The sequence below is a fragment of the Capricornis sumatraensis genome, chromosome 15, assembly GCF_032405125.1.
Source record: "Capricornis sumatraensis isolate serow.1 chromosome 15, serow.2, whole genome shotgun sequence".
Classification (NCBI taxonomy): domain Eukaryota; kingdom Metazoa; phylum Chordata; class Mammalia; order Artiodactyla; family Bovidae; genus Capricornis; species Capricornis sumatraensis.
Genome location: NC_091083.1, coordinates 20,961,132 through 20,975,304, shown reverse-complemented (window position 1 = coordinate 20,975,304; position 14,173 = coordinate 20,961,132). Strand labels below are relative to the sequence as shown.

At 47.5% G+C, this 14,173-nt stretch overlaps 1 protein-coding gene across 1 annotated transcript in view; it reads left to right on the top strand.

Annotated features, from left to right (window-relative positions):
- The first annotated feature begins 117 nt into the window (after positions 1-117).
- The window catches only part of PDSS1 (decaprenyl diphosphate synthase subunit 1), a 39,852-nt gene continuing 25,796 nt past the window's right edge, over positions 118-14,173 (top strand). The window contains exons 1-4 of the mRNA XM_068987912.1: positions 118-267; positions 6,918-6,982; positions 8,101-8,221; positions 11,047-11,177. Coding sequence (XP_068844013.1) covers positions 118-267; positions 6,918-6,982; positions 8,101-8,221; positions 11,047-11,177 — 467 coding nt within the window. The remainder of the gene's footprint in view (positions 268-6,917; positions 6,983-8,100; positions 8,222-11,046; positions 11,178-14,173) is intronic.

The window sequence follows — 14,173 nt, the reverse complement described above, 5'->3', positions numbered from 1 at the left end:
CGAGGCGTGCTACGCCAAGCTCTTCCGGTTCCGGACTTCCGGCTCCGGGTCCCGGGAGGAGGGGCCGCCGGGCCAGAGGCGGAGCCGCCGCCCTGCCGCGACTTTCAGACTCGGACCATGGCCTCGTGCTGGTGGCCGTGGCGGTGGCGGCGCGGCTGTTCTTGGAGGCAGGCGGCGCGGAGCCCCGGGCCCAACTCCGCCGGCCGCGCGGCACTGTCTGCGCCGCGGGCTGCCGCCGCTGCCACTGTCGCCGTCGCCCGCGCGCAGGTGAGGCCGGGGAGCCCACGCCGCGGCCGGGCGCAGAGGTCACGGCACCAATGACAGCGGCGCCGCGGAATGAATGGGGCGCAAGCTGCACGCGCGGCGGGCGGGGACCGTGGGGCCGCGCTGGGATGCGACCCTGGGCTGGCGGGGCTCCGAGGATGGGACCGAGCCGAGGGGTGGGCGCCCGGCGTCCGCCTGAATTGGGGGTGCCCCGTCCGGGGCTGCAGAGCGGTGTCCTGGGACCCGGGAGCGTCTTGGGTGTCAGGAAGGGGCGACGAGGAGCCGGATCCGGGGCAGCGCAGGTGTAGCCCAGTTTTCTCCTGAAGTCTGTGTAACTCGTGGAGAGCGTCTGCAGGTGTTTCTTTTCGAGTTAACAGTCAAGGTTTCGGGGGCAACCGAACTTAATTGGGATTTTAGGGCAAAAGGTGCTCTGAGCGCTCAGAGATGCGGAGGGCGGGGGTAGCCTCGGAATAGGTCTCTTGGAGAACGCGGGGATGATACTCATAGTGAACCGGAGATCGGTTGTGCGGTAGTTGCTTCGGAGGGAGGGCGCAACTGGACGGGCTGGAAGAAGAGGCCCAAGGATGCCGCAGAAGTGGAGAAACCTTGATGTTTAAGTCTGACTTCTTGAAGTAGAGTCAGAATCTGAGTACTAAACACTGGTGTTCTCTCCTGCTGCCTTTGGACTCCCATCTCTTTTTTCCTCCCTTTGTGGTCAGTTTAGCTCCTGTGTATTGACAAGTTTCTATGACTCTGTAAATCCTTTTCTGCACTCTAGTGATTAACTTGCTGTAGGCTAAGCTCGTATTGGATAGTATAACCACGCAAGATCGATGGACTCACTGTCTTTTGGAGACTTCTCCTGTCACATAGCTATTGTTATGTGTTTGCCTCTCATCTGCAAGACTCATTTTTTAAAAAAAGTTTATTTGAATTTAGGGCTCTCTCCTGTCTCAGATTTGGTACACTTCCGTGTACCCATCAAATACCATTTCCCAATATGAAACATGTAGTATTTCTAAGTGGAGAAGGCAATGGCACCCCACTCCAGTACTCTTGCCTAGAAAATGCCATGGATGGAGGAGCCTGGTAGGCTGCAGTCCATGGGGTCGCTAAAAGTGGGACACAACTGAGCGGCTTCACTTTCACTTTTCCCTTTCATGCATTGGAGAAGGAAATGGCAACCCACTCTAGTGTTCTTGCCTGGAGAATCCCAGGGACCGGGGAGCCTGGTGGGCTGCCGTCTATGGGGTCACACAGAGTCAGACACGACTGAAGCGACTTAGCAGCAGCAGCAGCATTTCTAAGTGTCTGCTTTTGGATACATATGGGTACATAAATCACAATTTATTCAGAACAGACACTTGAAGAGAGAATGGCAGTTGGGCTGGTCTACGGAAGGGACAATAAAGAGAGAATATGGGGAATAGAGAGACTGTGGGATCCGTGTAGGTGCTGTCCTAGCCAGGCTTCAGATATTCCTAGTACTGCAAATGAGGATGTTATTTGCAGAGAGGGATGCACCCACCACTGATGACATTGATTCTTCTTTGACACTCCTGTTTTTGAAAAAATTCATGCCCATTAAGCAATTATCTTAGCTACATAAAGGGTGCTTTCCTGGAGAGAATTGTTAGAGGAGCTTTGCTGATAATCCCAGTACTGTATCTCTCTCTTTAGTTAATTCTATTTATTTGTTTATTGGCTGTGCTGGGCCTTGCTGCGTGGGCTTTTCTCTACTTGCAGCGAGCGGGCCGCTCTCCAGTTTAGTGCATTGGCTTCTTGCGGAGCACGGGCTCTGGGGTGTGAAGGCGGCAGTAGCTGTGTCACGTGGGCTCAGTAGTCGGTCTCCCTGGCTCTAGAGCACAGGCTCAATAATTGTAGCCCATGGGCTTCGTGCTCCCCAGCATGTGGGATCTTTTGGGACCAGGGATCGAACTCATGTCTCCTGCATTGGCAGGCAAATTCTTTAACTCTCAGCCACCAGAGAAACCCGATACCGTATATTTGTGATTTCTGTGTCAGTGGTATTTTTCGCCGTAAATTAATACTGGAGCCTTCTGGTGTCTGTCTTAGGAGAGGGTGTGTTTTGGCTAGTTCAAGTCTCGTAGGGCCTAATGTTCCTTGGGGACAAAGAGCAGCAACAGTAAAGCCACGCCCGGCTCTCCCAGCAAAGCTCTCCTCTCACTGATGTTTGTAAGTTCTCTCAACCTTTTCACTGAGAGTGTTCACATATCTTGCGATAGGACAAAAACCAGGGTGTGTCTGATTGTGCCAAATCACTAGTCGGTATGTCTTGATTCTTCCTCAGCATTTTCTCTCTCTCTCTTTTTTTTTTTTAAGTAACTTCGTGGGAGGCAAGTTGAATTTCAGGGGAGCGTATGAGATGGAAAGATAGAAAATCAAATTTGGGAGATGGTTGATGTTCGCACTAGTCGTGGCCCCTAGGTGGCCCCAGTTTCACAACACCCTTTGAATACAGCTCTTCTGTGTATTTCTAACCTGACTTCAAAAAACCTCGCCCCAAGATACTTTTAAAGCAGAAGATAGCTTGGCTGAATACATCCTATAAATGTTCACAGCCAAGAACTTTACCTGTAATCGCTCAATTAGTACCAGCATCTTTGGCATAGATTTTATCAGAAAGCTGTCTCAAGATAACTACTAGGAAATGTTGGGATTTGAGCCAAGACCCGCCCTCTAGGCTTTAAACAAGCTACGAGTTGCCCAGTAATTAAGAGCCCTCTATGCTAGCTGTGTAACTTTAACACTGCACTTAGAGATTTGGTTTCAAATTGAATACGTATTATAATAAAGACTAAATTCATGTGAATTATTTATGTGTGAAGGCTGAAGAAGTAGGTTAAGTGTCACGTTAGGTTGAATTCAAAGGAGGATTGTCAGTTTTTTTCTTTAGGACATTGTAATGCCTGGGACTTCATTAATGGATATGTAATGCCATGGGGAAGATACAACTCTGGGCCACCTTTTTCGGCCACTGCCTGCCAGGCAAAGTCAGCGTTTATTGTCATTTTATTTATTTTTTTAAATAATGGGCCATTTATAAAATTATTTGACTGCCTTGGGTCTTAGTTGCAACAGGTGGGATCCTTCCTTGCAGCACAGGAAGGATGCCTTGCTTCAAGGCATGTAGGATCCTGGTTCCCTGATGAGGGATTGAACCCATGTGCCCTGCATTGCAAGGTGGATTCTCCCCCACTTGTCCACCAAGGAAGTCCCTAATGTCATTTTAATACATCTAAAGCAGTATGTGTTCACTAGAGAAAACTCAGAAAATATGAATTAAAAACGAAAAGCAAAAAAACTCCCATGATCTGATTTATTTCAAAATAACCATTTTTAATACCCCCCCTTATGTTGGACACGACTGAGTGACTGAACTGAACTGATGTGCTTCCAAACCCTGGCTTTTATTTGTATAGCTATACAAATTTTTAGCAGAGTCACATAGTGCACACTGTTCTGTAGGTGCTTTTTTCTTTTGATGTGTTGTAAACATATCTGTATTATCAGTTTTTCAGACTTTTCTGAATTTCAAGTTCCCTGGCTGTATAACACATAGTTGTCAGAGTCAAGCCCACATTGCAGGACTTTATTGTAAAGTCTCGGTTGTGAGACCAATACAGTGGATTCGTTTTCTTTTTGCTAGTGCTAAATCTGTCCTTGGTCAAAATGTTTTCTTTCAGTATCCTATAAGAGCCCTTCCTACATCAGAGTAGTAGCTTCTGGAATGCCTGTGACCCTGAATTCTTCCAGTTTGCCTGCTGTGTCTCTGGGTCACCAGTGCCTGTCACATTTCCTGACCCATAAGAGTGCACAACAGTTGTCACCACAACCTCTGAGTCTTCTAGAAGCCATCTTCTGTTGTTCTCGATCTCTGATTAAGTTAATATGATCAAAATGTGCTGCTGAGCTTGTTTGTTAATACTGCTTTTCAAGAAGTACCATTTCCAGGTATATTCAGGAACAGTGGCTTGACATAGGCAGTGTTTGTGTAACTAAATTTCTTAACACTGAAATCCTCTTTCACTGTCTGGGCAGGTGCTTTGGGGATCTTGATTATTGTCTTAAACCAATTTAAGATTTTAAGAGTGTAAGCCACACTAATCCTTACTACTCTCTGCCCAGTGTTAGTTAAATGGAAGGGAATTTCAGATCTGGAAAGATAGGTATAAATGTGGAGCAGCCTTTGGGGGAAGGGATAGATTATAGATGTTTTCTATTTCCTGCTTTTTTCATATTTATATTTTCTGTAATGACAGATACTGATTTTGTAATATGGAGGGGAAATTTTCTTACCATTTTCTCTGGTTTGCAGTCCCTAAATGGACAACTAAAAGATTAATTCACTTAGTGCAGTTCAGTCGCTCAGTCATGTCCGACTCTTTGCGACCCCATGAATCACAGCACGCCAGGCCTCCCTGTCTATCACCAACTCCTGGAGTTCACTCAGACTCACATCCATCAAGTCGGTGATGCCATCCAGCCATCTCATCCTCTGTCGTCCCCTTCTCCTCCTGCCACCAATCCTTCCCAGCATCAGTGTCTTTTCCAGTGAGTCAACTCTTCTCATGAGGTGGCCAAAGTACTGGAGTTTCAGCTTTAGCATCATTCCTTCAAAGAACAAAGAACACCCAGGACTGATCTCCTTTAGAATGGACTGGTTGGATCTCCTTGCAGTCCAAGGGACTCTCAAGAGTCTTCTCCAACACCACACTTCAAAAGCATCAATTCTTCGGCACTCAGCTTTCTTCACAGTCCAACTCTCACATCCATACATGACTACTGGAAAAACCATAGCCTTGATTAGATGGACCTTTGTTGGCAAAGTAATGTCTCTGCTTTTGAATATGCTGTCTAGGTTGGTCATAACTTTCCTTCCAATGACTAAGTGTCTTTTAATTTCATGGCTACATTCACCATCTGCAGGGATTTTGGAGCCCAAAAATGTGAAGTCTGACACTATTTCCACTGTTTCCCCATCTATTTCCCATGAAGTGATGGGACCAGATGCCATGATCTTCATTTTCTGAATGTTGAGCTTTAAGCCAACTTTTTCACTCTCCTCTTTCACTTTCATCAAGAGGCTTTTTAGTTCCTCTTCACTTTCTGCCATAAGGGTGGTGTCATCTGCATATCTGAGGTTATTGATATTTCTCCTGGCAATCTTGATTCCAGCTTGTGTTTCTTCCAGCCCAGCGTTTCTCATGATGTGCTCTGCATATAAGTTAAATAATCAGGGTGACAATATACAGCCTTGATGTACTCCTTTTCCTATTTGGAACCAGTCTGTTGTTCCATGTCCAGTTCTAACTGTTGCTTCCTGACCTGCATATAGGTTTCTCAAGAGGCAGGTCAGGTGGTCTAGTATTTCCATCTCTTTCAGGATTTTCCACAGTTGATTGTGATCCACACAGTCAAAGGCTTTGGCATAGTCAAGAAAGCAGAAATAGATGCTTTCCTGGAACTCTCTTGCTTTTTCGATGATCCAGCGGATGTTGGCAATTTGATCTCTGGTTCCTCTGCCTTTTCTAAAACCAGCTTGACCATCTGGAAGTTCACGGTTCACGTATTGCCGAAGCCTGCCTTGGAGAATTTTGAGTATTACTTTACTAGTGTATGAGATGAGTGCAATTGTGCGGTAGTTTGAACATTCTTTGGCATTGCCTTTCTTTGGGATTGGAATGAAAACTGACCTTTTCCAGTCCTGTGGCCACAGCTGAGTTTTCCAAATTTGCTGGCATATTGAGTGCAGCACTTTCACAGCATCATCTTTCAGGATTTGAAATAGCTCGACTGGAATTCCATCACTTCCACTAGCTTTGTTCGTAGTGATGCTTTCTAAGGCCCACTTGACTTCACATTCCAGGATGTCTGGTTCTAGGTGAGTGATCACACCATCATGATTATCTGGGTTGTGAAGATCTTTTTTGTACAGTTCTTCTGTGTATTCTCCACCTCTTCTTAATATCTTCTGCTTCTGTTAGGTCCAGACCATTTCTGTCCTTTATCGAGCCCATCTTTGCATGAAATGTTCCCTTGGTATCTCTAATTTTCTTGAAGAGATCTCTAGTCTTTCCCATTCTGTTGTTTTCCTCTATTTCTTTGTACTGATTGCTGAGGAAGGCTTTCTTACCTCTCCTTGCTATTCTTTGGAACTCTGCATTCAGATGCTTATATCTTTCCTTTTCTCCTTTGCTTTTCGCTTCTCTTCTTTTCACAGCTATTTGTAAGGCCTCCCCAGACAGCCATTTTGCTTTTTTGCATTTCTTTTCCATGGGGATGGTCTTGATCCCTGTCTCCTGTACAGTGTCACAAACCTTCATCCATAGTTCATCAGGCACTCTATCAGATCTAGGCCCTTAAATCTATTTCTCACTTCCACTGTATAATCATAAGGGATTTGATTTAGGTCGTACATGAATGGTCTAGTGGTTTTCCCTACTTTCTTCAATTTAAGTCTGAATTTGGCAATAAGGAGTTCATGATCTGAGCCACAGTCAGCTCCCGGTCTTGTTTTTGCTGACTGTAAAAGATTACTATTTTGTATAAATTACGGGAATTCTTATTTAGTGTTATAAAAGTTTTTCATGAATATTCTCTTAGAAGTTTCTTAATATTTTATTTTATAGATGTCCTATTGTAATCTTATGAAGAGTTTAACATCTGCCTTTCAAAATATGTATGGTGTATCACGGTAAGTTTATTATCCGTGTTGCAGCTAAAATTATTAGTCATATATATTGCCAGTAAATGTCTATTCTAAACTTTGGTGGGCTATTTAATTCAGGAAATTGACTGTGCTATTTAAGTGCCATAGTACCTGCTTTGTGTGATCTTGGTCTTCGTAAAAAGAAACAGCCGTCCATTGGTGGGGGCAGGGAGGGGACATTGGTTCTAGGGTACTCTCACCTCAGATACCAAAATTGGGGATGCTCAAGTCCTTTATATAAAATGACACAATATTTGCATATAACCTACACACGTCACCCCTTATACTTTTTCATTTTTAGATGACTTATAATACCTAATATAAATGCTATCCAAATAGTTGCCTAAGCATGGTAAATTCAAATTTTGCTTTTTGAAACTTTTATTAAATACACACACACACACACACATACGTATTTTCAGTATGAGGTTGTTTGAATCCAGAGATGTAGAGCCCGTAGATAGAGAGGCCCAACTGTATAATAAAATTCAAACTTGGACTTCTGTGGTAGCTCAGGGTAAAGAATCCACCTGATTCCGATTGGGGAAGATCCCATATGCCTCAGAGCAGCTAAGCCATGAGCCACAAGTTTTGAGCCAGCGCTCTAGAGCCCAGAAGCTGAAACGAATGAGCCTTTGTGCTGCAGCTGCTGAAGCCCATGCACCCTAAAGCTCATGCTCTGCGGGTAGGGAAGCCACTGCAATGCGAACCTGATACATTGCAACTGGCGAAAAGCCCTCACAGCAACTGCAGACCCAGCATAGCCAAAATATATATATATATTTATATATATGACCGTTAAAAAAAATTTTAAACTCGACACCGTGAACGTGGTTTATATTTCTTTTGATTTTGTGGCTCCCTAGGTCCTGGTTATGAAAATTGGTGCAGTGTTGAGCAGGATCAGAATTTTATATGATCTTTGAAATTATGACCTTTTTGCATTCATGCTTAATTCCCAGCAAGTATGTAGGCTTAAATTTTCCATCCTCCAACTCTGTTACATGTATATATATATGCATAGGTCTGTGTAATTCTTACTTAAAAATGAAGTAACTCGGCAAAATAGTGCCCAGTCTCCCATTGTGTGCGTTTCTGCTTAGGTTCCATCACACGACGCCAGTAGCTTGCTGCTTCAGTAAAACACTGAGTGGTGAGAAGTACACCGACCCTTTTAAGCTTGGCTGGAGAGACTTGAAAGGTCTCTATGAGGACATCAGGAAGGTAAGAGATTTTTGACAATACTGTGAAGTTAGGTTGATTTCTTTGAGTTACGAGAAAACAGTGCAGGTTTTCCCATGTGTGCCGTGCCATTCATTGCAGACCTGATTCCCAAATGTCTGGTTTTAAATGTTTCTTGAGCAGTGAGTATGGGGCAGTGTGGAAGATGCGACAGAAGTCACCACTAGAGGCGGGTGATGGCACGTGCACAGTCTTCTGACCCTTTCCCCCCAGACCGGTCTCCTGCACCGGGCCGGTGCGGCTCTGAGGCCTCCAGTGACCCCTGCCACTCTCCTCCACTCCGGTTCTGAATATCAGTGCTGGGATGCCCCCGACAGGACTTTTCTTCATCAAGCATTCGGTTGCCCAAATTTTCAGTGGCCCCCAGCCTCACGTGGATTCTCCTCTGCTGCCCAAGATGCTTATGTTCCCCTGGTCAGCTTCCTTCCCCTTTCGAGGTTCTGCATTTACCCCCGCCAGCCCCCGCCCCACTCTGCTGTCTCCACGGCGCCAGCACTTCCTGTCCGAGGAGCCACGCAGAAGCTGTGGAGGAGGAGCTCCCTGAACGCCTGCCGGCCCGTTACAGTGCACGCCCCTGCTGTAGCCTGCCTCCTCCAGCGCCGTCCCTGCGTCTGGTCAAGCCCCACACCCTTTGCCTCCCGCTTGGGGCCCTAGATTCTTCTCCCCCAATTCCCTGTTCTCCGTGTTGGTCCGCAGACTTGCCCTCTTGATTCTCCTCTGGATCCATTTCAGATGCGCCAGCTTCTTCCTGTTCATCGTTTAAAGGACCATCCCATCGCCCTGTGGCCTCCCAGTTCCGCTCCAGTATTCCCAGCCCCTCTCTCTCTGTTCTGCCCCTTCACCACGGCTCCATCACCGCCCTTTGCCTTCCTATCAGCCTCTCATCTGAAACTGCCTTTGCCCCCTTCTACTAAATCTGAGAGGCGCTGCTGGCTTGTATCTTCCAGACCCTCTGAACATTGGACCTGCTGCCCACAGCCCTTCCGCGAAGCCCAGCCCTTGGCTTCCGCACTGCCCTGTGTTCCTCAGGCCATGCTTCAGTCGGCTTCCTGGGCCCCTCTCCGTCCCCTCCAGCTGGTCCCTGGGGCTGGTTGCTCCTCTTCTCACTCTGTCTTCAGTTTACCCGTTTCCGTGCTAAAGACTCCCATGTAATGGCTCTGGCCCAGAATGAACGTTCTCTCCTAAACTCTGCCGGCTCCCTGGGCAGCTCTATGGAGCGTCCATCACTGTCTCACACTGGCAGAGCTGAAGCTCCGCTTTTTCCTACGAGTTGTTTTTTCTCTTGTTTATCCTGTTGATGTGAGGTTGTCACCCAGGACCTTGGGGAGGATCCTCGACCCCGTCCGCTCCTTCCCCTCCACACCCTCCTCATCTCATCTCCTCTCTCTTTTGAAAGTTGTTTTTATTTATTTTTGGTTGTGTGGGATCTTTGTTGCTGCACGAGGGTTTTTCTCTCGTTGTGGCAAGCAGGGAGGCTACTCTCTAGTTGTAGTGCCCAGGCGTCTCTCTGTGGTGATTTCTCTTGCAGAGCCTGGGCACTAGGTGTGCAGGCTCCAGTATCTGTGGTTCTCAGGCTTTGTTGCTCCAAGGCATGTGGGATCTTCCCGGACCAGGGATCGAACCGGTGTCCCTTGCATTGGCAGGCAGGTTCTTATCCACTGGACCCTCAGGGAAGTCCCTCATCGGAATCTGGCCTTCAGTCCTCAGCCCTGGGTTTCTGTCACCCGGCCGCCCCGGCTCTCGCCCTCCCGGCCTCAGCCTGAGCCAGAGGTGCCTCCTGTGTGCTCCCGGGCAGCAGCCCTCAGCTCCAGGACAGGAGTCCTCCCCCTGCCACACTACACTGCGGTCGTGTTTCCCTGCCCCTGCCTAGACTCTGAGCTCCGTGTAGACGAGAGGCTGTCCATTTATCTCTGAAACCTCTGCGTTTATTGTCATCCTTGGCACTGAGGAGGGAGTGCCAGGCCTGCTGGCTCATGTGCGCTTGAGCCCTGTGAAGGACTGCTGGGCCCGTTTGTTGCCCCTGGGACACAGGCTCTGATTCTTCCTAGCAAGTCTCTGAGAGAGACAGGACATACACGTGCCCGTCCCCAGGGCAGCTTTCCCTCCTCTTCAGGAAGCAAAATCCTCCTTAGCTTCTGGTCGCCAGGCATAGCTTGTCTCCTCCATGAAATGCTCAGTTTTTCTTGCCCACACTGATCTCTCTATTCTTTGAACCTTAGTGAACCTACGGCCATTATTCAAGTTGCCACTGTATCATTCACTGAATATTTCATATTTAAAAAAATTTTGCTTCCCTAATGCCATCATAAGCTCTTTGCAATCATGCATAGCGTGTTGTACACTTTCCCTGTGAACCTTTGGCTTGTGTGGCTGAGAAACACCTGAGCCAGACGGTGATGCTGCCCTTCTCTCATCTCGTCTGCCCCCGACCTTCTGCTTCACTGGCCCCCACAGCCCGCCCTCTTTGTCCTCCCGCCTCCCCTCTCCAGACTGCAAGCAGCCCTGTTTCCTCCCTCTGCAGCTGTCACCAGCCATCTGGCGATCCCCCTCCGCTGCAGTCACGCAGGGTCTCCGCCAGCGGCAGGCCCACCCAGCACGTAGGCCCCTGGCGGGGGGCAGCCAGGCTCTGCTTGCGGCCCAGCCGCAGGAGCCAGCTTTGTGGCCACACAGTGTTGGCACCTCTTCCTCCCAAGTGCTGGATTTCCCCGTTGAAATGAACACGCTAAAATCAAAGCTGTGCGAAAGAAATTCCGCTGGCGTTTTGTGTAGTTATGCCACCCTGTTGACGCAGAGAAACTTTGTTTCAGGAACTCTTCATATCTACAGCAGAACTCAAGGAAATGTCCGAGTACTACTTTGATGGGAAAGGAAAAGCCTTTCGACCAATTATTGTGGTGCTAATGGCCCGAGCCTGTAACAGTCATCACAATAACTCCCGGTGAGTGAGTTACCTTCTCTCCTCTGTTTTCTATTCAGCAAACCTTCCTTCCCAAGGTTACCATTTACTTTCTTGTTTAACTAGTACCTTGTGTCTGCAAACCCACTTTGTGGTGAGTAATTTCTAGCTTTGTGTTCCTGAGGTCAGCCTGGAGTCTAGTCTGGGCATCTTCCTTTTCCACACTTTCTAATATCCACGGGAGAACAACTTCAGCAGCAAATAAACATTTTAGAATCTTCAAAGCTACACTGAGTTTTCTCGTGCAGAAGCAAAGAACGCCAGCATGTATGCCTACTTGTAACTGTTGTACACACGGGGCCATTTTTCCGAAGGTTGATGGTTATAAAGTCATGAGTTAGGCCCAGATTCTGGCCACCACACCCCCTGCAGGACCTGAGTTCCTGTGGCCTTCAGAAACATGCCAAAGAAAATTTTTCTTAAAAGAAGGCATTTTGACTTTTGGTCTTCAACTTCTGTGTTGCAAATATATGTAAAATTTTCAACTATTAAAACAGCTGCCATGTTTTAACATTAAAGGAAACCTTGAAACGACAGAGGACTTACCCATTGCCATTATTCTTAAAACTCTTTGCCATGTTACTGGGGTGTCTTCACTGTGTTTGTACATCAGGCAGTCTTCTGATGGACACTCCAGTGGACCATAATGTACACTGGCACATTTTCCTGGTGAACGTTTGCATTCGCCTCCCTTTCATCTGTAGATAGCTCAGGAAAAGATGTAGCCCTTAGGGAGGGCCTTGGGTTTGCCATGCTGGGAAAAACCGAAGGCAGGAGAGGGTGACGGACGATGAGTGGTTGGATGTTATCACCCAGAGTTTGCCTAAGTTCAATGGACGTGAACTTGGGCAAACTTTGGGAGATGGTGAGGGACAGGGAGGCCTGGCATGATGCAGTCCATAGCATCACGAAGAGTTGAACAAGACTTGGCACCTGCACAACAGCAGCAAAGCTTTACCAGCACCAAATGTAAGGATGATGTAAGAGCGGGCATCAGGTAGCGCTTCTTAGCGTGTGCTCAGCCGCTTGTGCCCTGTGGCTGTGCCACTGCAGCTCCAGGGCACGACGCTGTGCTCAGAGGTTCCTCCCATTTGCCCTGAGACTTTCTAAATGCTCACAGGAGAGTTTGAACAAGCAGCGGGATCTCTGGGGGTGGCTGTTTTCCCATCATCAGGATCACTTCACCTAGAAGGCAGAGCAGCAGAAATACTCCCCTCTGAACCAAACTTGAAATACCTCTCATGAGGTCTGGAACTGGATTCCTCAGCCTTGGCTCTGCTGACTTTTGGGGCCAGGTAGTCCTTTGCTGTGGGGACTATTCTGGGTCTGGCAGGGCTTCTGGCAGCTATACCTGGCCTCCATCCAGTAGATGCCAGTGGCACCCCTTCCCCAGTTGATGACAACCAGAAAATGTCTCCAGACATTGCCAGGTGTCCCCTGAGGAGCAGAATCATCCCTAGTTGAGAACCTCTGGTGTAGAGATAGTGTTTATATCTTTAATTCTCCAGATTAACACCTGATGCAGCTCCTCACCCTCAGAGATTACATGGGAAGGAAAACATTCTGCGTTGCTTGCTTTAAATCCTGTCAGCTGTTATCCCCATTGTCAGAGCCTTCAGTTTATGTCATTGAAATTGTAGAAATTGTTGGTTTGCAGGAATAAATGGGAGACTGTGATACAGAAAAGGCGTTGTTAGTTTAAAAAGTAAGTTCCATTCTGCCTTCCCTGGGGATGTCCTGGCTCCAGCTTCATTCTCCCTGTGGTGGGAGCAGGGCTGACTGAAGACTCAGCACAGAGCTGTGCCCAGCATTGAGATGTGAGTCGTGACAGGTGTGCATTCTGGTGGCACAGTAGCCTAGCACGATTACTCTCTGAGCCCCAACTTCTTGGGAATACTCACTTGCTAAGGACCCTTGTGGATCAGGCACTTAATGGACCGGGTGTCTTCCCGCTTAAAGCAGGAGCGGGTAGGGAGCAGGGGGAGAGCTTCTGGAGAGCAGGGGCCATCTGTGGTTTTACTGTAAGAGGTTTATGAGAACAGTGTGAGCAAAGGTGGCTGAAGGTCCCAGGCGGGGCCCCACAGGCCTGTTTGCAGCGGGGGCCCCAGAACCTGTTCACCTCTTGAACTACTTCCTTGTCAGAGTCGGCAGGATTGCTTCATCACTTGACAGTCGAAGTTGAGTGGCTTCTCTCAGGCTTGTCAGACATCTTCATCCTGCTTCTGTCTATTAAATAAGTTAAGGGTAATCCTGCAGGGGACTTTAGAAAACAGAACACAAACCTTAAGAAATAGGGGGGAAAACTACCTTCTATTGCTTTATTTTTTTTCTTCATTAAGCTTTTTCACTTGTCCATTATATGTTCCCTACTAGATTATTGGGAATTCTTAATCTGAGGTCCATGGAAGTTGTGGGGGGTGGTCTGTGAGCCCCTTGGAATCGTATGCAAAATTGTTCGTACCTTTCCATTTTTCTAGGGAAAGGTATCAGTTCAGTTCAGTTGCTCAGTTGTGTCCCACTGTTTGTGACCCCTTGGACTGCAGCACGCCAGGCCTCCCTGTCCATCACCAACTCCTGGAGCTTGCTCAAACTCATGGCCATCGAGTCGGTGATGCCATCCAACCATCTCATCCTCTGTCGTCCCCTTCTCCTCCTGCCTTCAGTCTTTCCTAGCATCGTGGTCTTTTCCAAGGAGTCAGTTCTTCGCATCACGTGGCCAAAGTATTGGAGCTTCAACTTCAGCGTCAGTCCTTCCAAAGAATATTCAGAACTGATTTCCTTTAGGATAGACTGGTTTGATCTCCTTGCAGTCCAAGGAACTCTGAAGAGTCTTCTCCAAAACCACAGTTCAAAAGCATCATTTCTTCGGTGTTCAGCTTTCTTTATGGTCCGACTCTCACATCCATACATGACTACTGGAAAAATCATAGCTTTGACTAGACGGACCTTTGTTGGCAAAGTAATGTCTCTACTTTTTA